Source organism: Symsagittifera roscoffensis, chromosome 3 (assembly GCF_963678635.1).
Source record: "Symsagittifera roscoffensis chromosome 3, txSymRosc1.1, whole genome shotgun sequence".
Classification (NCBI taxonomy): Eukaryota; Metazoa; Xenacoelomorpha; order Acoela; family Convolutidae; genus Symsagittifera; species Symsagittifera roscoffensis.
In genome coordinates this window covers 67239431-67263084 of record NC_087064.1, presented here as the reverse complement: position 1 = coordinate 67263084, position 23654 = coordinate 67239431, and the positions used below count along the sequence as shown (strand labels likewise).

Here is a 23654-nt window from a genome sequence, read left to right as displayed (position 1 = left end):
AATTTAAAAGATGATAGACAAAAATTGACGATGTTCCCGAAAAATTCGAACATTCAAAACGTTGTATCACTTTTAATTGGATCAAAATGGTCACGCTTAATATTATTAAATGCGTAAGGACCTTTCACCTCTTTGCGTGAAATTCCAATGAAAATTTTAGCTGTTGAGCGTATTCAAAAAATAAAGTAAAAAAAAAATTATAGCATCATTTTCAGCTGCCTTCAAGTTCAGTTTGTCCTTTTTTAAATAAACTTTTCTTACAAATATTTGACATTGTAATACATTTTCAAATCGAGAGAGAAGCGAAGCTGAATTTCACAAACACGCGATGAAAAGCCATAATGAAGCATAAAGAAGGAGAAAAAGCAAGAAAATAGAAAATATCAAATTTTGAAATAAGAGTGCCCTCTACGCAAATCCAACCACAGTCTTCGAGCGTCTAAATCGACTCCCCTGCACAACTTTTTTCTTGACGCTTAAGAATCCAAAACATTAGCCAGCGATAAAGAAAAAAAACACCTGCTTTAATTCCGATACTTTGAGCAAAAATTACACCAAAATGATAACTTTATGCGAGTTGGATAGAAAATGGAATTGCAAATAAAAAACGCTTTCATCCTCGCTGGTGTAAATAAAATAGCCAACAGAAAATTTTAAAAGCCAATAAACCATTACTTTTTCAAAATATCAACCAAGAAAAATAAATCACCTGAAAGCTCATTGAATTAAAAGTATCTTTTCATAAAAATAGCCAAATTTAAATATGGAACGTAGTCAACTGACAGTTGGAAAACAGTAATGAACGCAGGGAAACAAAAAACCTAACTGGTTCTTTTGAATTTCGATGGCCTTATAACTGCTTGAATTTCTAGAACAATTTCTGATGGACACTTTTTTTTTCTAAAATTACCCCAATTTGAGAAAACTGGATCAATGGGCAAAACTATTATTTCGCTGGCAAATCTGATAACTAATTTCCATTTTCGAAATTAGAAGTTGATCACGTTTTTCGTGACCTTTAGACTTTTGCTGTTCGAGAGTGGAGTTTGCCTTCCTTTTAACAATGGAAATGCGCTGAACTTAAAAAGAAATCACAAGTCAAACCGCGAAAAATCAAAAACGAGCGTGAACAAATTTTAGTACTTTTCCCTGAAAACAAAAAAAATAACCAAGACCAAAATAAGAGTACTCACTAAGTTCATTACTCTTAAAAAAATAATTTATTGTTGAGTGAAAAGGTAAGTTCACGTAAAAAAAATGCTAAAATTTCAATATGTGGTTCCATCAATCTTTATAAATTTACAAAATTCAACAGATTTCTTTAACGTTGAATGAAACTTTTAAAGTTTTCACTGCCAATACTCTCTTTGTTTTGATTAATTGTTAGTCACCAATAATTAACAAATTAAGGACGTGACCAATTTTTTTTTTGAAAAAGTGGTAATTTGTATTTTTCTTGATTAGCTCACTACACCTATATAAAAAACTCACTAGGTTCATTACTCCTAATCAGTATGCATTTTTCTTTCCGCTCCGAAATCTTTAAAGTGAAACCGATTATTTCACTCATTAAAAAATGCTTTTGAAAAAACTCACTCACCTTTTTTATCGCAATTTATTCTTTTCTTACATGAAAAAGTCTTTTTGCCTACCTTTAAGCAAAACCATAAAATAAATTTTATTTTTGTTCATCCCTCATTCCAAAAGGAGCCATGGCGACAAACTTGGCTCCAGCCAATCAGAACTCAGTATTCAATATTTCGAAAAATATTTGACGCTTTTCTCTTCAAAAAACAAAGTTAAACATTTTTTACTTAATTTCGTTTTATAAGCAAATCTGGAAAATAGCATTAAAAACAGCATCTCCAACTGCACTCAGTTGAGCATAAAAAAACAACACACCAAATAAATTAATTAATTAGCAAGTCACAAAAGAGCTTAGAAAATCTTGAAACCTTTTCTGCTTCAACTAAATCTGTAGAAAAGTTAGTTGGTATCTAAACATATCTCCTTATCTTCTGAAGAGAACTACATTTTCAATTATTGCACGTTGACAACAATTTGCAAGAAGAGCGTGAAAACAAAAGCCAAGTTGATGTCAAGTTTGAGTCACTGAAACTGAAAAGTGTTCTGCTATGTCGCTGCCTCCCGTTTGATCTCTTTGTAGCAGCACCATGGATCCGTCCACTAAGCCAGCTTTGCCCACAGTCGAGCTCTAAAAGCACGCAAACTGGTTCTTTACTAATTTAAAAAAAATCGAATTTCTCTTACATTGCATTTTTAGAGCTGTGCGTGGTTTTACGGCTAAATGCGCAATATACATTTTCCGATGTTTTTTGTTCACCATGCGAAATCTAATTACGTCATGATATTGTTAAATTAGGTATTCAAAATTGCAATTCAAAAGTGGGTGACGTTGAAAAGAGCTCTCAATTACAATAGTTTGAAAACTATAAAGAATAGTTTGAAAACTACAAAAATAAACCTCAAGAGAAACAAAAATGGAGAAACCTTAGAAGTTACCAACAACTCACCATCAAAAAAAGCCCGAGCGAGACTCGATCCCCAAACTTTCGGAACCTCAGCTAAAGTGGCAGCTGCACAAACTTCATACAAATTTAAAAGACAAGTTGTTTACTAAGAAAAAAGTCTTATCATGAATCATATTCGAGTTTTTTCAACTGAATTTTTAGAAAAATTTCAATCTCACTTATATTCATTGCACCGCACAATGCACGAAAGCTTTTCCAATATCAAGCTTTTGGTAAAACGGTAAGCTAGAATAATTGTTATTTAAATGCTTCTGCTGTGCATTCTAAAAATAAATCTATTTGTGGTTCAAACATGTTTAATTGGAGAACATATTTTATGCACCGTAAGTTCGACGTGAATCAAAAACCAGCAGCAAAATGAGACTGAAAAACTACAGGACCTAACCACTCCTTTGGAACAACGGCACCTTTTTTTACTTTACGTAACTCACCAATTCTAAACGGTCTCCATCTTCATTGAAACATCTCAAAGATGAACTCTTCAGATTTTTCCTCTCACAAAACGTGTTTTGAATCTTCTGTAATTTGGTCGACGGCTTCACTTTAAATTTCATTTGTTCATTTTCGAACTCACACGTCACTTCGATATGGTCAGTTCTGTTTTCGTCTTGTGTGTCGTTTTGACAGTTTGAGCCCGGGGGTCCATTCGGAAACGGTTTAACGTCTTTCGGGTCTGACGGCATGGTCAAAAACTGAAATAATTATACTTTGCTGAAAAATTTTGTTCTCCCAATGAAATCACATTTAAGCACTCATTGATGTATTTAAAAAAAACTCCTATTAAAGTTTCATCGTAGATTTTTCAAAATGGAGCACCTTGTAACTTAACTCAATCTAAGTATGAGACCTCAAGAATCAAGGTTAACCAGAATCAAGAGTTTAGATGACTGGAAACTGGAATATATTTAAGTAATAATTGCGGATATTTACTGTGTCTATGGGTACTGGGTAATTGAGTCGACAAGAAATTGAGTAGAATGCCAAAAAAAAATTCCAGTAAATATATTTTAACAAAATCATTTAGCTTATTATTATTATCTTTTGTTCAATTAGACTCAAATTCCAGTCGCTCTACCTAAGAATGCTCTTTTTCTGCAAAACTCTTTTCGGTAAATTTAAATTGACATCTTTAGGAAAATCTCCCATAAAATATGCAGAGCAATAGTGGCGGATACATTGCAAATCAAACTTTAGACAGCATAGATTCTATTCAATGCAGAAAAAGAAAACTACATTGTTTTGGAAAAACAAAATCAAGTTTGTAAGTTTTAATTAGAGATGTGGTGCTATCATGCCTCCCCCTCTGTTGTTCATGCCATTGGATGACATTCCTCCTCCCCGTCCCCTGCCCCGCCCGAAATGGTAGAACCACCATCTAGCATACTCGGGTGAACTCGTATCCACATTCGCCAAATTCGGCTGACTATCTGGCGGAGCAACAGATTGCATTCTATTCTGACCTCTACTAAATTGCGATTGATTTCTACTGTTTGAACTTCGGTCACCTGAATGGCTGTCTGATTGCATGGAATGGGCAATATTCAAGACAGGTTTAATGGGTGAATTTGGATTTAAGTTATCAGAGTTTTGAGAGTCAGAACCCGGCGCGGAGTTCATTAAAATTGGGACACTTCCATCATTTGGATCGTCGTGTACCTTTTTTGTCTCCTCAGCAGTTATATCGTTCCCTGAACTAAAAGACTGCTCAAATTCTGCTGCAACATTTCTTGCTCTTTTAATTGCATCAAAATGACCAACGTTTTTTCCACTTTCCGCTTCCGCAACATTTCTCGCATTTCTGATAGCATCGAAATGAATCGAATTCTTCTCAACATCAATTGAACCTGGTTCACCTATATGCGTCAAATGAGGTCTGGTAGGCGTGTAGCTTTCTTCTGATGATCTTGAGGCGTTCAGATCCGGAGCCTGGAGAAGCGGCGGCGGCCGGATCCCGTTTTTAAGTGGACTGCATTCTGACGAAGACAAATCAGAATCATTGGACAACGCTGAGCCCAACACACTTTGTCCAGACTCTTTTAGCACATCTTTGATCGTTTTTGGAGCATTTGAACTTTGTTCTATTTCTGCTGGATTCATCGCAGGAAGGTCTAAAATTGGTGCACTATCTCTGTGATTCCCTCTAAATGATGCAGCATCCCTGTCAAATGAGCTTCCCGAGCCTCTAGAATTCCAATGACTTCTACCCCTACCACCACGTGGTCCAAACTCATTCGAAGAACTATGTCTGTAATCCTGGTCACGCTGTTCATATCCATCGTGTCCGTTCCAATGACCACGGCCACCCCGGTTCGAACCCCGCCCTCTTCGGTCGTCCATGTATCTGCCCCCGAATGGTCGCTTAAAAGGAGGAACCCCGCGATAGTTCTGCGAAGATCCATCACGACTACGTTTCCTTGGATCCTCCAAGAAGCCAGCAACCTGACTGTTCCAGCTGTTAGGATCTGCGCCATCTGCTCTGTCTCGGTTTGAATACCTTGAATCATAATCTTGACTCTGAGTATTGGGTCGACTATCAATACTGGGTTCAAATGGAGGATGATTGCTAGGCGGAAATTGCGGTTTGGTCGTTTGTCTCAAATCGACGTCGCTGCTTTGCGTGACTTGAACTAAAGGTGACGCATTTTGTTGTTGCTGGTATGGGTTGAAAAAATTAGGGTAGAAGCTAGGGCTCGCCATCGGAGGGTAAAGCTGTGAAAAGTTTGCATTCTGGGGGAACTGGGGTTGATTAGCATAGGGATTCGGTTTTGCTGTTGTTTGTGGCGAATAGAAGGAAGGCGCCGCCTGGAAAGTATTTTTGACCGGCGAGATGGCTACATTTGCTGGCTCATTTGGAATTTCGCTCGGATTACCAAGGATTTGATCAATCTGTTTTGTAGCCGCGGAAACTGAACTAATTTCGGAACCTGCATTGCCGGCTGTATTCTCCAATTCTCTGGTTGAACTATTGGACATTGAATCAAAAAAGGCAGTCGTGACTCCACCGCCATCCCCCGGATCAGCTGAAAACACTCAATTTAACAACGTACAGGAAAGAGGGGACCAAAGTACCCGGTTACTCTGCAAGTAACACATTACTAAAAAAAATCGAAAATTCAAAATATAGTCAATAGACAGTTGGAAAAGAGAAAAGAGTCAATTAACACAAGTAAACAGAAAAAAATACTGAATTGATTTTTTGAAAAATTCCCAATCTTCGAGCTCCAAAGTGAAACAAGGATAGTCGGTTACTGCGCACGTCTTTTTTTTGGCGTGGTGTGATCAAAGGAGCTGAACAAAAAAACTAGTAATTAGGTGTTTTCGACAACCATACTAAAATAACCAAATTGAAAAGCTTAGAAAAACTTTAAAAAACAATAAAATAAAAAATCTTTTTTTTTTGCAGTTTTTTGAATTTTTGAAAAAACTTGATTCCAAAAAACGCTAAAATACTCAAATTAATTTTGTCACTCAAGTAAAACTAAGTTTTTACGTTTTAAATTAAGCTATTGTAAGCTTTTAAGCAATTAAAATAAGACTGCTCGCTCGCTTTATTCGGTCGAAATATGACATAAATCAAAAACTTCAAACCGGTTTTTCTCGACACTGAGTAAAATTTTTTGGAAATTTTTAAAATGTGGTTCGAATCACGAATGAAAGAGCTTTAGTTTGATTTATCACTCAACCCAGTCCCCAATTAGTGGTACCTGATTTTGCGTGGAAAACAAAAAGAAAAAAAAAGAAAACAACCGAATACAAAGTTCCTCCCCATTTTCAATGGTCGGAACAAAAATAAATGCACTTAAAGCTCTTTAAAAACCTAGAAAAACTTATGATTGGCACCTTTTAGAACATAGCCAATCGAAGATTGGAAAAGAGTAATGAACGCAAGTAAACATAAGAAAAAACACTGACTTTCTTGAAAAAATCTCAACTCTCGAATTTCAAAGAGAAAAATAGATGCCCATTGAGCTCTTTGAATTTCTAGAACAATTTATGATTGGGCTTTTTTGATAACATAAACCTAACTAGAGAAAACTGGAAATCTAAAAATTAAATTCAACTTTCGAAACTAGAAATCGTTTTAGGTTTTTTTGGGCCATTTCCAGATTCGTATTTGGAGAGTGCTATTTACGTCACTTTCAGCAGATGAATTTCAATTGAACTCAAAAAGTGTATATATACCTAAGTGCATTCATAAATGCATCAATATGTATGAATGCACATCTGTAGTTATTAAAGACTTTTCCTGAAAAAAAAAAACAAACAAAAAATCAGCAAGACGTTCATAAAAGCCTTCACTACCTTCATTACTCTTAATAAAATTGATTTAAATGGAGAAAACTCGATCAAGCAAAACTTTTTATGTTGCTGAAAAATTCTGAAAATTCAATTTCACTTTCGAATTGAGAGGTCATCTTGTTTTTCGTGAGCTTTTTACTTTAGCAGTTCAATAGTGGAGTTTACCTTCCTTTTAACAAAGGAAATGAACTTAAAAAGAAATCAAAAGTCAAACCGCGAAAAAGTAAATTTGAACCTGAATAAATTTTAAGACTTTTACTGTAAATAATCTGGAAATCTGCAAATAATATTCATTTAACACTTTCAAGCACAATTTTTATGCCTTTTCCACTTTGTTAATGAGAATCTCCAACTTTAGAAAAAAAATGATACAAAAATTTTCTACTTTTATTGGAAAAAGTGGATCGTTACTTAAGGTTCGGGCCATTCGCACGTTTTTCAAAATTGAAAAGCACTATATATGTTGAAAATTGAAAACTATCAATGAATTCAAGGAAATCGATAAATTGAAAATTTTCAGAACATTTTGACAACTTTTGAGGTTGTGAAGAAAAAAAAACACATGAACTCAAAGCCCTTTCAAGATCAAAAACATTTGAATGTTGACACTCTTTTGTGCGCCGTTTTCGAAAAGCATTACTTGTTTCTACTTCACCAAATAAACATGCAGCGAGCTTTGAAATAATTCAAAACTCAAAACATCTAAGTGGAAAACTGAGTGAAAAGATTTTCTTGAAAAATCCCTAAAAAATCACACAACCTAGAGATGTGAAAATTTACTTCGTTTACATGCACTTATAAACAACTACGCGAATACCTCAGGAAACAAAACCAACAAACTATTCATTTCCAATGCAAAGGCTCAAAAATGCTTTCGGAGCAAGTTCAGGCTCAAAAACACTTGAAGACCAAATAAATGACTTACAGGGAGGAAGTGGCGCATTTGTATTCACTTGACTCTGTGGCGGCAAGGGATTGCTTGCCATAGTTGCACTACTGTATGGTGTTCCATAGTAAGAGGCCATGAGCGGGTTGCCCCCATAGTACGTCATCTGCTGCTGCGCGAAGGCCGAAGCAGCCGCATCTGATGAGTTAGAAGTCATGTGGTGTCTTGAAGACTCTTCAGACTGAGCAGAAGGTTCCGAGCTAGACGGCAGTGCTGGTCCGTTCACGCGCGACATGAGTTGACGCATAATATCACTAACTGCATTCAGTTGTCCAGGACCAGGCGGGGCCTCCAAATTTTTCATTGCTACAAAATGAATCTTATTTTAGATGACAAAATGAAAGAACCAAAAGAAAGAGCTTGATTTGTGTTGCCCTCAGAGAATGAATGTGAAGTTGAAATTTAAATTGTTGGAGCCTCTTTCGGCAGGGCCACATATTAATTTCTATCAGCGGCAGCCCTAGACCTAAGAGGAAACTCTCTTACACTGCGAGCGACTTATTGTCAAAAAAAGGCTCAGAAGTATTAACCAGAGTTTTCTGGTTTCCATATACATTAGACAACGTTAATGAGCATTTTTTTTAAAAAAAAAAACGTTAAAAAAGCCTCTTTATGCCAACCGATAATGGCAGACAGCGTATACCTTTCTTGAGCTTAGTTAAACTTTATTGATGCATACCGATAATGTTTGCCGGGTCCATTGGGTTGGCAACAGGTGAGCTCATGTGGTTGTTAGCAGTGGCTATCTCCTGATTCACAGATATGCTCTGTCCAGTCTCTTCCTCCTCCTCCTCGTCTAGCTCCATGTCATTGGCAGAGTTAGGCACAGTACTCTGGGGTAAGCTAGGTAATACCTTCTTCTTCTCACGCAGCTTCTTGCGCAAACTTGTAATTCGAGACCCAAAATTCTTATAGGCCTGAAATGAAAGGAAATCTAACGAATTTAATTGGAAAAAGAATGGTCATAACTAAACACAAAATTAAATTCTCAAAAAAAATGGGGGACAAAGCTTCACTTCTATACACCAGCAAAAAAATCGCAAACATGAATTCTCAACTTCCAAGAAAAAACAAAAACAAGCATTGAAAATGCTAAATTCGGAGAACTAGGGCTTCAAACCAGCCTGCCTGGTCGTAAATTTAACACAGGTGTCAGAATTTTATAAACGAAAACCCAGACAGCGAACAAAATAGCTCAACAAATTGAACGAATTTACAGTCATACATAACAAAAATCTTCATAGATAAGTCAGTTTCTTGTTATGAGTTCAAAAAATTTTGTCTCGCCAATTAATCAAAAAGAAGAATTATTTGAAAACAAAACATAGCTAACCGTCAATTGAAGTGGCAATTAACTCGAGAAAGAACGAAAAAATGACTGATTTAAAAAAAAAATTAAATTTGAAAAGATTGCCCTTAAAATTCGTTGAACCTGAAGAATCTGATCTGATTCACACTTTTTCATTTTTTGATTTTTTCTAAACCACTTTGAAAACTGGATCACTACATAAAACTTTTATTCCGCTGTGAGACGCATTGAAACCCAAACCAATTGAGAAACTTAAAATTATGCACCTTCCTCCGCGCCATTTGAACTTCTGTTTTTGAAGAGCGTAATTTAGTCTTCCCACTTATCTTCTCAAGTTCAAATTTTATTTTCGAATGAAACACTTTTTCCCCAATGCTCCTTTTTATTATATTCCAAATTTAAAATTAGTTTTATCATTCTGAATATGCTGAAACATGGTATAAACAAACAGAAAGGCTACGGAAAATGAAATGCATGGAAGTTTTTGTCAGCAATGCTTCCCAGCTACTTTTTCTTGTGATTTGGCAAGTGATTTCTCGAAACTGTTTTTTAAACTCGGTCATGGAAGATGAAATGATAGATCTGGAGTAAGTTTCACATGTTATCCTATTGAAGTGAAATATCAAACAAATTGTATCAACATATTTTTATTTCTCTACATTCACAAGCCAATCATGAAGCTTGACGAATATGGTGCTGATATAAATTAACCAGACAAAACTAACGAAATCTGAACTTAAAACTCGTTTTTCTCAAACTGGGTTGACTTCAGACAAAAAAGATGAAGAAAGCTTGCTGATGTGGTGAAATTTTATTTGCAAAACTCCGACCGTTCCGTTTATTTGATTAAAAATTACGCCAACAGTGGCACGTCAAATGAGCGTATCACTTGAAATGGCATAAGTAGTTGCGGCATATTAATTCTCAGCAAGTTTTGTATTGATCATTTCTGTCTGAAGTCAACCCAAAGAAACAAAAAACCTTCTGTACGATTAATTTTCATCGGAACAGAAATTTCGCGGACACAATTTGTAAATTTGAATGAAAAAAGCTTTCTTGTTAAAAACAAAACACAAGCTATTAAAAAATTCGGCTAGGTCTCGGATTCAATCTGCGACCAACTGCAACCTAAAGATTATGAGTCTCACGCACTAACCACTCGGCCACGCACGCTTAATACATCATAAACACCAGCCCAAGGGTAAAGATCAACAAAAGTCACCTTTTTAAAGGTTTCTTCAAGTTTTCGTGCGAGAAAAGTATTAAGTGAAACTTCAATTAGCACTTTCAGGCCTTTGAGTTGCAGGTTTTTGATTTGCTATATCACTCGACCCTTCTCTATAATTATGTGGCACCTGATTTTGCGCATTAATTTTTTTTCCAAAAAAAAAACTAAAACCAATCCGAAGACTAAGTTCCTACTCCTTTTCAATGGTCGCAACAACAAGGATAGCCAGTACTGACCTTGCAGACTACTATGGCCTCTGACTGCTGGTGTTTAAAATACATCTCTGCGGCTAGAGTGTGGTCCAGAGACTGGCTCTCCAGCTGGAATCCACTTTCCAACTGCTCTACCAGTTCCTCCAGCCTCCTCGCCACACTCTCGAACTGCTGCTTCATCTTCACACCCTCCGCTTTCTCTGTTTAAAAATAAAATTATTTACGATTGCTTAAAACATAGCCAAGAGACAGTTGAAAAAAATGTCAAGGAACACTAAATCACTGAAAAAAGAAAAAATAACTTTTTTTGAAAATTATTTCTCCTTTTACTGGAAACTTTTTAACATAGCCAACTGGAAAAGCGTTGAATATAGGCAACAGAGAGCTGGAAAAAAAGTCAATGAAAACAAAAGGAAACAAAAAATGAAAACATTTTCCAAACATCGAGTTTCGGGACAAAGTACATCATGTTGAAGCTCCTTGAATTTCAAGATTGACTCTTATGATTGACACTATTTTCAACAAGTAATGTTGAATTCTATTGGAATTTCTGAATAGTGAAGCTAAAAGTTATTTACTTTTTTCGCCCCGTTTGTAAATTCGTAACTGAAGAGGGCAATTTGCATCCCTTTTAGCAAATTAATTCGAATTTAACTTGGAATCAGTTGTCAAACCGCAAAAAACTAAAAAGAGCGCGATCAGTTTGAGGACTTTTTCCTGAAAAAACAACACCAGACGATCTAAACAAGTGTCTTCACTTCGTTCATTGAAACTTATTAAAATCAAGAAAAAAAGAAATAACAGCTAGATTTAGTTTTTTTTTAATTTCAAATTCCCCACAACAGTTTTTTCACCGGAGATGGAAATTCAATTTAAAACAAATCTAAAAGACAGTTAACAAAGAGTCAACGAACGCAAGGTAACAAAAAGTAACTCTGATTAGCTCTTTGAAAAAACTTTTGAATTTCCAGCAACAAAAAAATGGCCTTAAGCTCTTTGGATTTCAAGAACAGATAAGATTGACACTTCTTCATAACATCACCCCAATTTGGGAAAAATTGATCAATAGGTAAAAATGGTATTCTGCTGGAAAACCTGAGAATTAAAATCTTTTGAAGCTGAAAGTCGATCACATTTTTGTGATCTTTACACTTCCGATGTTCGATATTATTGTGAATTGCCCACATGGGTCGCGTGATGCGAGTTTGGCCCGAGTCTAAAGAACATTGCTTCATCAGCCCGGCGTAGCCTCGGGTATATTGGGATGAGTAAAGTCGGATTTGTGGGGCAGTTAAAGAGATAGAGGTTTGTATCAGGCACGCACAGTAGAGACAATTGGGGGATGTCAGGATCTATTCTATTAAGATAGGGATTTGAAAAATGAAGCAGGCGGATCTGAACTGCGCTAACGTGCTCCTAGTTGAACGGGGGAACAGCTCCTTAGACGAGGAAAAATCAGGAGGTCGTAGCGGGACAACTTCGAGAGCTGGCGCGTCGTTGATTGCATTGGTTTTGTGTAGCTATTTTTTAAAGCTATATTAAAGTTTTGAAAGACGAAGTTGCTTCATTCAGTGTCGGCAGGTTAAATCATTTGTCTCAGAAATGTTGTTGCAAGTTCTTCTCAAAAACTAATTCAAAATTAGGTTTAATTTGCCTAGTAGGGTGCGGGAACTTACGATGCAATAAAGGTTACGGAAGTTCAATTTCAGAGAAAATAAGGTGGACAGGAGTGAATGGTGTTTTTGAATGAAGAGTCTATTGCATTCAGTGTATAAGTGATCATTCGAGCTCATCTTTGTGCACCTTGTCGCGACAAGGAGAGCTGCGTTTCGAACTTAAAATTAATTCAAGGAGGTCTTGGTGGCAGTGTGAAACCAAACAGGGCAGGAATAACCAAGTATTGGCCTGATTTAGGCTTTGAACGTTACAAGTAAAAGTTTCTTTTAATTGTTTTTAGTTCGTACCAAAAGAGCCTTTAGGATCGATGCCTGTGCGCGGTTTTCATGGCGTTTTGTTTGCAATGCTAGCAAAACTGGGGGACGGGTCGAAAACTATTCCGAGTATTTCTGGTTTTTTTTTTACCGGAAGAACCATGTAATCCTTTGAGACAGTTAGTTAGTAGTTAAACTCTTTATTTTGGAAGCTAAACAAGCTAATCGAACCAATAGGGGAAAAATGCTAGGCTGTCTGTTCGTGAAAATTTCATAGAGTTTATTTAGATTAATGTTTAAACTGCCGGTCGCCTCGACAATAATACTCGATTGAACAAAAGAATGAAAAAAAAAATAAGCATAAGATGAGCATCATCTAATCCTGTTTGTCGACGGTTCGTTTTTGAATGAGGTCCTAAAGTGGCGATACGGTGGCATACCATTTCGAAGGCTTTCGGCAAGTCAAGAGTGGCAAGTAGCATACCATTTCGAAGGCTTTCGGCAAGTCAAGAGTGGCAAGTACAGTTTGTTTGGGGGTCTTTTGGTTATAGCCAACTGTTATATGAAAAAACTTAATTGTAGACAGGGGTATAGTGATTGAATAACAAATCTGAAACCGTGTTGGTGAGTGGCTTTTGATATATGAGCGGCAAGTTTTGGATGAATTAGGGCTTCCAAAAAATTATTTGCTGGACTGAGGATTGATATATGATTCTAATGATTTATAATCTTTGTGGGGTTAGGGTGGAGGAACAGCTTTCGAACTATACCAACTTTGGGTTAAAAGAATGTGTGAGAAATTCATTGCAAATGGCACCAGCTATTTAAAAAAATATATGATATAAAATCCGTCGGGACCCAGCTCCTTTGAGGGCTAAGCTGACTTGATAACTTGCAGTGGCTATTGGATTGAATTTATTTTGGTTTCCTAGACTGAGTTAATCAAATTTGCTTTTAATTTCTCTCTGCTCCTTGTTTGATTCCGATTTCTTTAAATGTGTATATTGGATGTCTAAAGCATTTAAGTATTTGACTGTAAAAGTTTTTTGCTATAAAAAATGAAAAGGTTATTTCCTGCGACAGACTTCGCTCCGTTTGGGAAGCAAAACACTTTCCACAATTCACAGGAGGACAAGCAGTTTTTCTTCACTACTAACAGTTAATTATACTTTCAGCGTTTAAAAACTTAGCTTCGGATTAAAACCATCTTCAAGACGAATCTGGTCTCTCTCCGTCTAGTAACCGGTCATTTCCAAGCAAAGTATAATTCGGGCCAATCGAAGGATTTCGGTTGCTTGTCTCAATTTGGCTATTTGGAAAACTGCAAGATGCGCTGGGTGATCTTACAAAAGGGCTGCAGTGCTCAGGGGCTGAAATACCGTTGCAATTGAATTGAAGAAAACTTAAAAGATTTGAAGAAAAAAATTGGAGTTTGAATTATCGCTTCGCGGGGGTTGGAGTTGGAATTAACCTGTTGGTTTGTTGAGATGCGGTTTAAGTGTGAAAAGCTAGACATGTGGTAAGGTGAGTGCTTACTTAGATTTTGGGAACATGTAGTTAGCATTCAGGGGTTCAAATTGATACAGGGGACGGCAGTATGAGATTCTGGTAGCAGTATGAACAAGAGAAATTTTCAAGATTCGAGATATTCTTTAAGATTCGAGACCGGCTTCAGACGTTCCAAATACAAAATCACGGGCTTTGCAAGCAATGTGCGCTCCCTGTTGGTGGGGAGGTTGAATTTGTGTCAGTTACAGGCTGTCGAGTCTGTCTCTCAAGTCCACCTCTGGAAGGCTGCAGATTTCGACTTTTCGCAGTTGGATAGGGGAGTATGCTCTCAAATTTGCAATAAAATTGAGCGTGAACAAATTTTAGGTTTTTTCCGGAAAAAAAATCACAAACATTGCGACCTAAAGTCTTTACTGCGTTCCCTGACTGTTAAAAAAGTTTCTAAATAACAATTTTTTGTATTAACTAATCCAAAATAATACACAGGCAAAACAGATCTTCGCGCCACTAGTGATATAAAAATCTATCACTTGCTCACAAATTAGAACTAAGAGATTTACTTCTGCAATTACAATTTATTAGGCCAAAATTTTTTAGGGAATATACCTGTTAAAAGAAAAGCTAATAAACTAAAATTATATCAAAATAGCAGCAGCTCAATCAAGAACCAAAATAACATGTCCAATCGAAGATTGGAGGAGTAATGAAAGCAAGTAAACATAAGAAAAAACACTGACTTTCTTGAAAAAATCTCAACTCTCAAATTTCAAAGAGAAAAAAAGATGCCCATTGAGCTCTTTGAATTTCTAGAACAATTAATCATTTGCGCTTTTTTGATAACATTAACTCAACTTGAAAAAACTGTATTACCAAACACCGTTATTACCAAAACTGCTCATAACAGGGCAAAACCCGGAATGTTTCGATATCGCTTTAAAGTCTGAAATTTACATTTGAGAACAAATATTTAAAATATCGGTGAATGACATTTTACGCTAGGTTTGCCTCTGATATTGTAATAATGTACTGAGGAGCAAAAAAACCTAGCCAACTGACAGTTTGAAAAGAGTAATGAGCGCAAGGAAACTGAAAACACAAACGACTTCCTTCTTGGAAAACCTTCAGATTTTGAATTTGGAAAAAAAATTAAGGGCCTTAGGACTCTTTGAATTTGTACATCAAATTATGATTGACACTTTTTGATAAAAATCACCTAATTTGAGAAAACTGGATCAATACGAGAAGGAGTTATTTCCCTAGGAAATCGGATAACGGAATTTTATTTTCGAAATAAGAAGTCGTTTCTCGTGATTTTACACTTTTGCTGTTCGATAGGGTAGTTTGCTTTTTTAAAACAAGGGAAATGCAGTGAACTTAAACAAAATCACAAGTCAAACAGCGAAAAATCAAAGTAAGCGTGAAAAACTTTACTAGAGTCTTCACTACTTTCATTAATCTTAAAAAATTAAAATTCGATCAGATTAGTACTTGAAATCAAACATGCCCATACTATGTCTGTTGAGGAGCAGTTCTGTTCAGCTTAAAATAAGCTACATGGTTCAGCAGCGAGGAGATAAACCTGGGGAACAAAGTTGTTCACGGAAAAATATTCTTTTACTCGGTTGCAATTCTCTTGCTCTCGCTGTTGAGGTCAGACCATCTCAAGGTCAGACATATTGATTAAAGGGAATCAATTTGGAGTTCAAAACCGATTAAACTAATCAGAACTGATTAAACTCAAGCAAGGTCAACTGGTGATCAGAAACTAATTAATTAGTCAATATTTAAATAACTGGTACTTTTGTGATTTTAGCAACGATGGAGTTGAAACTGGCTATTTCAGTGGAAAGTCTGAAGGTTTTCCTACTTGTTAGACGAAGTTTGTGGCGCTGATGCACACCAAGGGCCTTTCAGGACAGTGATGATCTACCAGAGGCTGAGTCTACTCTCCCCGAGTCCGAATGCTGATCAGCAGGCAGCCTCAGATACCGCGATGCAGTAGCGAGTAGTGTTAATCCAGCAGAGCAAAGTCAATCAAACAGTGTGTGGTCCCACCTGGCTCTGCTGATCAACAACACCACTTTGATCTATATGAAGAACGACTGCGTGGGAACAGATGGCTATGGCGATGGGACGAAGGCCTGGAAGCTGCTTCAAGAGAACTTTTGCAGTGTGGAGAGGCCGACGGTGGTCAGTCTAGTAGGCCAGCTTGTGAAGCTGCACCCGGGATCAGAGGAGGATCTCGGCGACTACTTCTTTTTCCAGTCAAGAGCTGATGACGCGGTTGAGCGAAGCTGGAGAAGCAATCACGGACACACTATTCAATGCTCTGGTGATAAATGGACTGCCTGACAGCTATGGGCATTTAATGGTGCAGGAGAGCTTTCCACCAGTCAAGACATTTCCAGAGCTGAGAACGAGGTTGAGGAACTACGATCACTCGATGAAGCCTTGATATGGAGAGGACTGGACACGGTCACATAGCCATGCATGCTGCGAGGAAGAAAAGAGTGTCTGCTATGTGTGGTGAGAGGTCATATGGGAGTGTAAAAAAGACAGCGGACAATCTAGTGCTCGAGGCAGTGGATCAAACGAAGCAAGTGGACCAGGAGCAAAAAAGCAAGGGTGCTTCAAGTGCGGGCACCTTCAAGTAGGGTTCTTCAAGGGTCACCTTCAATTAAGGGAGACGAAGTCATTGTGTATATGGGGTACTCAGATCATGTGATGCGCGGAAAGGGGTGACTTGAGAGCTGGAACGAAGGAACTATGGAGAATTTTAAACGGCACGCTGTCAAGGATTGAGGGCACAGGATAAGTGGAAGTGGAGATCAGGCACTGCCATGATGATGTGAGGCGCTACACTTTTCACAATGTGCTCTTTGTGCCGAGCTACAGTGTCAACTTGATGAGTGTGAGCTCACCGGTCGGTAGAGGATCAAGCTTCAGTTTCACTGCAGATGCTTTACATCTACTGGCACCAGATGAGGGAATTTTGCGAAGTGTGTACAGCTTCTAAGATGCATGAAGTAGCAATGCCAAAAAAGACTGAAAGCAGAGCATCAGCAGTGTGGCAACGGGTCTTCAGTGGCATTGAGGGAGCATTTGAAGTACCGAGTAAGCATGGTGATCAATACTCCCCAATAGAATGGTGTAGCAGAGCGCTACAACGGTGATCACCAAGATGACTCGATGTCTGCTGGCCGAAGCGAAGCTACTGAAGATGTTCTGGGTTCGAGTAATGTCGACGGCTGTGAGGGTTCGCAACTTGTGTCCCTTATCCAGCAACGAGAAGCACCTTTCACCGACAGATATGCATTATGGGAAACCATAATTCTTCCGTAACTCTCATCTAACAAAGACAAAGTAAATGGAGCAGCCATAGGGGTTCAGCAACGTTGACAACCATGTGTGCTTGAAACAACGAAGTCTCTATGAGCAGCAGCAGGCAGCAAGAGACTGCTACCAGACGCTGAGCACTTTCCTACTTCAAGGGTTCACCAGAAGCAGCAGCGATTTGTGTTTGTTCACGATGAGGGGAACAAATGATGCAATGATTGATGTGCTGGTTTGGGTAGATGACATCATCATTGGGTGTACAAGTTGACAAGATGAGGAGCCGTTTCTACGAACGATTCAAAATGGATGAAAGAGGCGCATTGTCTTGGTTCCTGGGAATGCAGGTCAAGCAGTCACCTGTGACGGTAACAGTGAATCAATCTCGTTACATCGACGACTGTTTGGAGCGTTTTGGCCTAGCTGACTCCAAACCAATGGGTACACCAGCTGACATCAGCGCACAGCCGTCGAAGAAGGACTGCACTGAAGCTGGGCCAGCAGAAGAAGTGTCCAAGAAGGCTGAGGACTTCAGGGGCTTTGTGGGCTTATTAGTTTATAGCGAAGACAACAAGGCCGGATATCCTTGCTACTGTGACGCACCTCTCCAGCTACTGTGACGCAACTCTCCAGCTACTGTGACGCAACTCTACACTGGGTGGCTGCAAAGAGGGTGTCTGCGTTATCTGAAGGGGAGCAAAGATCTGGAGCTGTGCTACAAGGACGCTGATGCTATTAAACTGTATGGATCCGCAGATTCATTTGCAGAAGACAGGGGCAGCAGTCAATTGGAGCATCAAGAAGCAACCAGCGGCTGCCATTTCTACCAGTGAAGCTGAATAGTAACTAATGGCAGCAGCAGCTCAAGAGGCTCTGTATCTGCGATCACTTTTGGTTGAGATGGGCGTGGTTAATAACAGTTGAGACAAGCGTGGTGAACAACAGTCATCAAGAAGGACAGCCAGAGCTGCATCAAGATGTTCAAGATACTGCCACGCAGAAGCGAACGAAGCACATCGATGTGAAGTACCACTTTGTACAAGAGCGAGTGGAAGATGAGACAGTCAAACTCCAATATTGTCCTACTGAAATCATGGAAGCTGACTTGTTGACGAAAGCCCACAGCAAGGTTAAGGTGGACCAACATCGTCGAACCTTGATGGGTTGCAGCCCGAGATTGGGCAAGCCAATTCAGCCTGAGTGGGGGTGATGAGGTCAGACAGATAACTTAAAGCGAATCAGTTTGGAGGTCAAAATTGATTAAACTAGTCAAAACTGATTTAACTCAGACAAGGTCAACTAGTGATCACCAACTGATTAATTAGTCAGTAATTAGTTAACAGGGTACTTTTATGATACTTTGTTTGTCATGTCATTTATATTAACTTTCTCAATTCATTCTTCAACAATCAATACCTTTTCTTAATCCTCAGTTCAAACCTCAGATTCTATCTCAGTCTCTAACCCCAGCCGTTAATCCTAGTTGCTCTAACTCTGAGTCTTAGAAAACAAAATCAACTAATTCAAACAAGGGTGATTTAAAATGTTGACTGGATAGTATTTTAATCCATGGTAATGATGCTTGAAATTATTAAAAATACTATTTACTAATAGAAAGCATTGAAAGAACAATGAACTTTACTTTCAACCACTTCAATCACAATTAACATCATGAAACTTATCGCGGGTCAACATTTTCACTGACACGGGCAACGCTCTTCTCTTTTTCAGCAAAAATGAGATTGATGGTGAACAGAGTTGGCACAATTTATAAAGCAGAGCGTTTTTTAACCGTTTTAAACACAGAGGCGAAGTTGGATTTCGCATACACAAGCAAAAATATGACCGACAACGCTACTGGGAAAAACTGAATGAGTAAAACTGTGAGTCTACAAAATGTCTTCAGTGACGCACGTCAATTATGAGTCTACATAATTGCAAAGTGACGCAAGGCAATCATGACGCAGTGCCAGTACCAGTCAACTCTGAAAGAAATTGACCAACTAAGAAATTGATCAACTAACATGCCTCAATTTATAGAGCGGACGCATTTTAACTAGTATATGAAAAAGTTCATTGAAAAGATCCGACCTTGCCCAGGTTCGAGCCCTCTTATTTTTTGCGGGCCTCCTTCTCTACCTCTACGCTACAGACCCTATGTATGTGTAAATATCCTTAGCATCGGCTGTACTTAATAGCTGGTTATTGATCAAATGAACAAATTTGTTGCAACAATTTTTTCGACTTAGGTTGGAAGAAAAAGAGAGTTCATACTATCGCACAAGCTTTGCTTGTGTAGACACCGTTTTTAACACAGAGGCGAAGTTGCGCTTCGCATACACAAGCAAAAATAGGACAGATAACGCTACTGGGGAAAATTGAATGAGTAAAACTTTGAGTCAACAAAACTTCTTATGTGACGCACGCCAATTATGAGTCTACATAATTGCGAATTGACGCAAGCCAATTATGACGCATTAGCAGTACTAATCAATGTTAATAAAAGAAACTTACCAACTAAAAAGCCTCAATTTATAGAGCGGACGCATTTTACCTAGTATACGAAAAAGTTCTTTAAAAACAGCCGACGCTGCCCAGGTTCGAACCCTCTTATTTTGTTTGGGGTCTCCTTCCCTACCTCTACGCTACAGAACCATGATACCTTGAAGCTTAAGTTCCGTTTGTAATATAATAGTCTGTGTTAATACCCATAGCTTTGGTTGTACTTAATAGCTGAATCAAAATGAACACTTTCAAAATGAATACATTTTGTCGCAACAATATTAGCGACTTAGCTTGGAAAAAAGAAAGTTCACACTATAACACAAGCTATGCTTGTGTAAACAAGACTATTTTTGCTGTTCGAAAACATCAGGAAGGTAACATGTTCAAAGAAAAGAGTAGAAATAAAATTGTTTCTTTCGGCTGGCAGATGTAAGATTTCCATGGAAATTTTTGCTTTCGATGTTCGAGGGTCAAAAATTGATCCAATCCGCAATGCAGAAAGTCATAGTGCAGGTTTCTGAATATTGTCCCTCAGCCCAAAAAGAACATACTTGATTATTCAGAGGGTAAAATTTTTAAACTGCAGTCAAGCTGTTTTAAACTTTTTTTAACGGACCCAGCTGGTGGAAGAAACTCTTTTGGGTCAGAAGAAAAAATTACCACCATGGCTCAAATTGGACACCCTTTTTCTTAAACACTTGGTTTTGCCTATCACTGATTCATTTTAGTATAGAAGAGTTGAATCTACCAGGTATTGGTGTTTTTCGTAGAGTTTGACTATCTTTCAAAGAATTCGAATTTGAATCATAGGTTGATACCATGAGCTCATTGACACTTGAAAAGACATTTCCAGTAGGTTATTAGTGAACTTCTTCTATTTGGGTTTTTTTGGAAAGTGTATAGTAATACCTTTTAACGTTTTGAAGGACTCCATCGATGTGATATCAAAGCTGTTCAGATCGTACTGTTTTCGAGAAACTTCGGCATCTCCTTTCATCTTTTGGGCCTTGTCAAATAATTCATGTGTAGCTGTCAACTAAAACAAAAACTCATTCGATACAACAACTGCGATACAACAACTGTAGGATGAAAGCACAATTGCGCTCAAAAATTAGCAAACGGAACTTCGATGTTACAATTGACAATACCCTTGCTTATCGCAAGGGTAATGAAGAAAGTGGAAGGATTTTGTTTCATGATTAAAATTTCCAATAACTTGTCCGCAAGTCAATAAACTGTCAACCATTCTGATATTTCTATTGAACTATCTTTCTTTAATAACACAACAAAAGCCAATAACCAACTCACTACTAGACAAAATTCGACATTCACAAAAAAAGCTTTGCAAAGTTATCTCAAAGCACGTTTGCTGTGGACGAAAAACGTTCCTGAGATGACGCATTAAAAAAACCCTACTTGAAAGTCTTGTGATATAGCCAAAGCTCGGGCGACTCTCTCTTGGTCGTCGTACACACTGCCTGGACCTTTTTTATCCTGTTCGTGATTGGAGGGTGACCTTAATACATGCGGCACATACTCGTCCTGTGTTGACCTTGAGTAATTGGAGCCAGCATTTGAATTTGAAAACTCTAAACAGAAAACATTTAGTCGCTTACAGAATTTCTTTACTTAGGGAAGGCAGATGAAATTATCGTTCTTCTATCTTGATGAAATTTCAATTTAATTTTCTAGCACCCCATTTGAATCACTATTCATTCATCAGCCTATTTTTGACCGTTTCTTTCACAAAAAAAAGCACTTTAAACATTTCTAGCGGCAAATAGCGGATACCTATGATTGACTTTAATCGTTCGCAAAACAGTTGATCGTAAACTTTTCGCTCTTCCCAGACAACTATCACTTTAAGAAAGCATTCATTTTTTGAATTGTCTGCCGTCAATGGAAGCGCTCTTTCAAGGTGAGGTTTGAAAGCTTCCTTGAATAATGTTCCTAAGCCTCGTCGCTTGTTTCCAGAAGTCTGAACTACCTCATTTGCAACATACCACAAAGCAAGCTGTGACTCTATTGACGCTAAAATTAAGAAGAAACTGTTTAAAAAAGGCTACTAAAATGACAAAGCAAATTATCTCTTTGATAAGTAAGATCAACATACCCTGTTGAAAAACTTCCAGCCAAGTCTCGCTTGATACCGCCACATGTTCATGATAGTGAATGATGAGTTTCGATATGCTTTGTACACTCTCAGCGGTCTTTTTAGCTTCCTTCAGACGTTTGACAACTACCTCGCGCCTGAAGGTCATTTATCTGGAAAGAATAGATTGAGTTGAATAGCGCATACACAGATACAGCTCTTTAAGGCAATTTTCGAAAAACTGATAGCAAAACTCTCTAGATTAAGTTGATCAGCATACATGATCATTAAACTACACAGAATTATGAGTTTTATGTCCAATGACGATTCAGACGTTTTGAAGTTAATGCCAAATTGTTGGCAATAACATTGAACTTGAGCAATAAAATCTAACTAAAGCAAAACTAAAGCAATTGAAATAAATTAAAACTTCGGCAACCATGTTTACGAGTGGATATCAGCAGCAAGATGAAATTCTACGTCAAAATGAGCAGTTTTAGGTGAAGAAGAAGAAGAGAAGAAAGAACACCTGAATTACTATACAGTAAAAAGCCGAGGCATCAGTATAGCAAAGTGTAAATAATAAAGTTGGTTAAAATTCATTGGTTACCTCAAACAAAAACACAACATCAGAAAATAAGCAATAAACAAAACAAAACAAAACAAGTTCGGTTACAGTTCAGAAATTGGTTGATTAAAATATATGAAGTTACGGATACTAAAAAAACATCAGTTTTAAGAATTAAGAACGAGCTGGTATTTTAACTTTATAGGGTTTCAAAAATTTTACATCTAAATATTTTGAGAATGCGTTAAAATTGTAAATTCAAACAAACGTTTTCGCACATTTTGTGCATCTTCAGGTTTTAAAAATTCTAAACTATCTGTACAAAATGATCAAAGATCATAAAAAATGTCACACACATCATTACTTCAAAATTTTAAAAATTCAACCAATCAAAACTTTACAAATATCACTGAAATTATGTAACAACTATTATGTAACATTTTAAAACATTTTGTCACAAATTTCTGAGAGTTTTCTTCATTTTTCGTACATATTGTACATATTGGTATTTGTACATATTTGTACAAAAAAAATGAAGAAAAATCTCAGAAATTTGTGACAAAATGTTTTAAAAAGTTACATAATAGTTGTTACATAATTTCAGTGATATTTGTAAAGTTTTGATTGGTTGAATTTTTAAAATTTTGAAGTAATGATGTGTGTGACACTTTTTATGATCTTTGATCATTTTGTACAGAGTTTAGAATTTTTAAAACCTGAAGATGCACAAAATGTGCGAAAACGTTTGTTTGAATTAACAATTTTAACGCATTCTCAAAATATTTCAACTTTACAAACAATTTTATAGATAGTCCAAACATACAGCGTATATACAGAGTATATACAGATTCTCTTTCAAACAATGTCTGGAAAATTAAACTAAGTTAAAACATATAGAACTAGCAAAAACGGAAATCACGCCACGTATTTGTATTTGTACATATTGGATTGTTTCTCAATTCACTCACGTAAAATTCTTTCAATTTTTTCTTGAATCCTGTTCTCGATTTTTCTAGATTGCGCAAACTTATGGGCAGTGAATTCCATTTTTTAGAAGTCAAATGAAAAAATGATTTTTGTAGAGAAGCGGTTGAACAATGTTTGTCAAAAATAATTTGTTTTTTTTTCTTTTGTTGAGCCTATATATGGCAGTCGGTAGTCTCAATGTAT

The 23654-nt window shown here is 37.3% G+C and overlaps 2 protein-coding genes across 2 annotated transcripts; both read right to left on the bottom strand.

The window, feature by feature from the left end:
* Positions 1-1794: 1794 nt before the first annotated feature.
* On the bottom strand, positions 1795-3240 carry LOC134842682 (uncharacterized). Its single transcript, XM_063859135.1, has 2 exons — positions 2984-3240; positions 1795-2215 (listed from the first exon to the last, which is right to left on the bottom strand). Exons 1-2 carry the CDS (start codon positions 3233-3235, stop codon positions 2099-2101), a joined length of 369 nt encoding a protein of 122 aa, XP_063715205.1. The 5' UTR covers positions 3236-3240; the 3' UTR covers positions 1795-2098.
* A 415-nt stretch (positions 3241-3655) lies between these two features.
* LOC134842495 (regulation of nuclear pre-mRNA domain-containing protein 2-like) lies at positions 3656-22085 on the bottom strand. The gene is made up of 8 exons (XM_063858863.1): positions 21938-22085; positions 21616-21855; positions 21241-21413; positions 20734-20860; positions 10571-10746; positions 8477-8714; positions 7777-8103; positions 3656-5572 (listed from the first exon to the last, which is right to left on the bottom strand). The coding sequence occupies exons 1-8, from the start codon at positions 22083-22085 to the stop codon at positions 3825-3827; spliced, it is 3177 nt and encodes a 1058-aa protein (XP_063714933.1). The 3' UTR covers positions 3656-3824.
* Positions 22086-23654: the final 1569 nt, after the last annotated feature.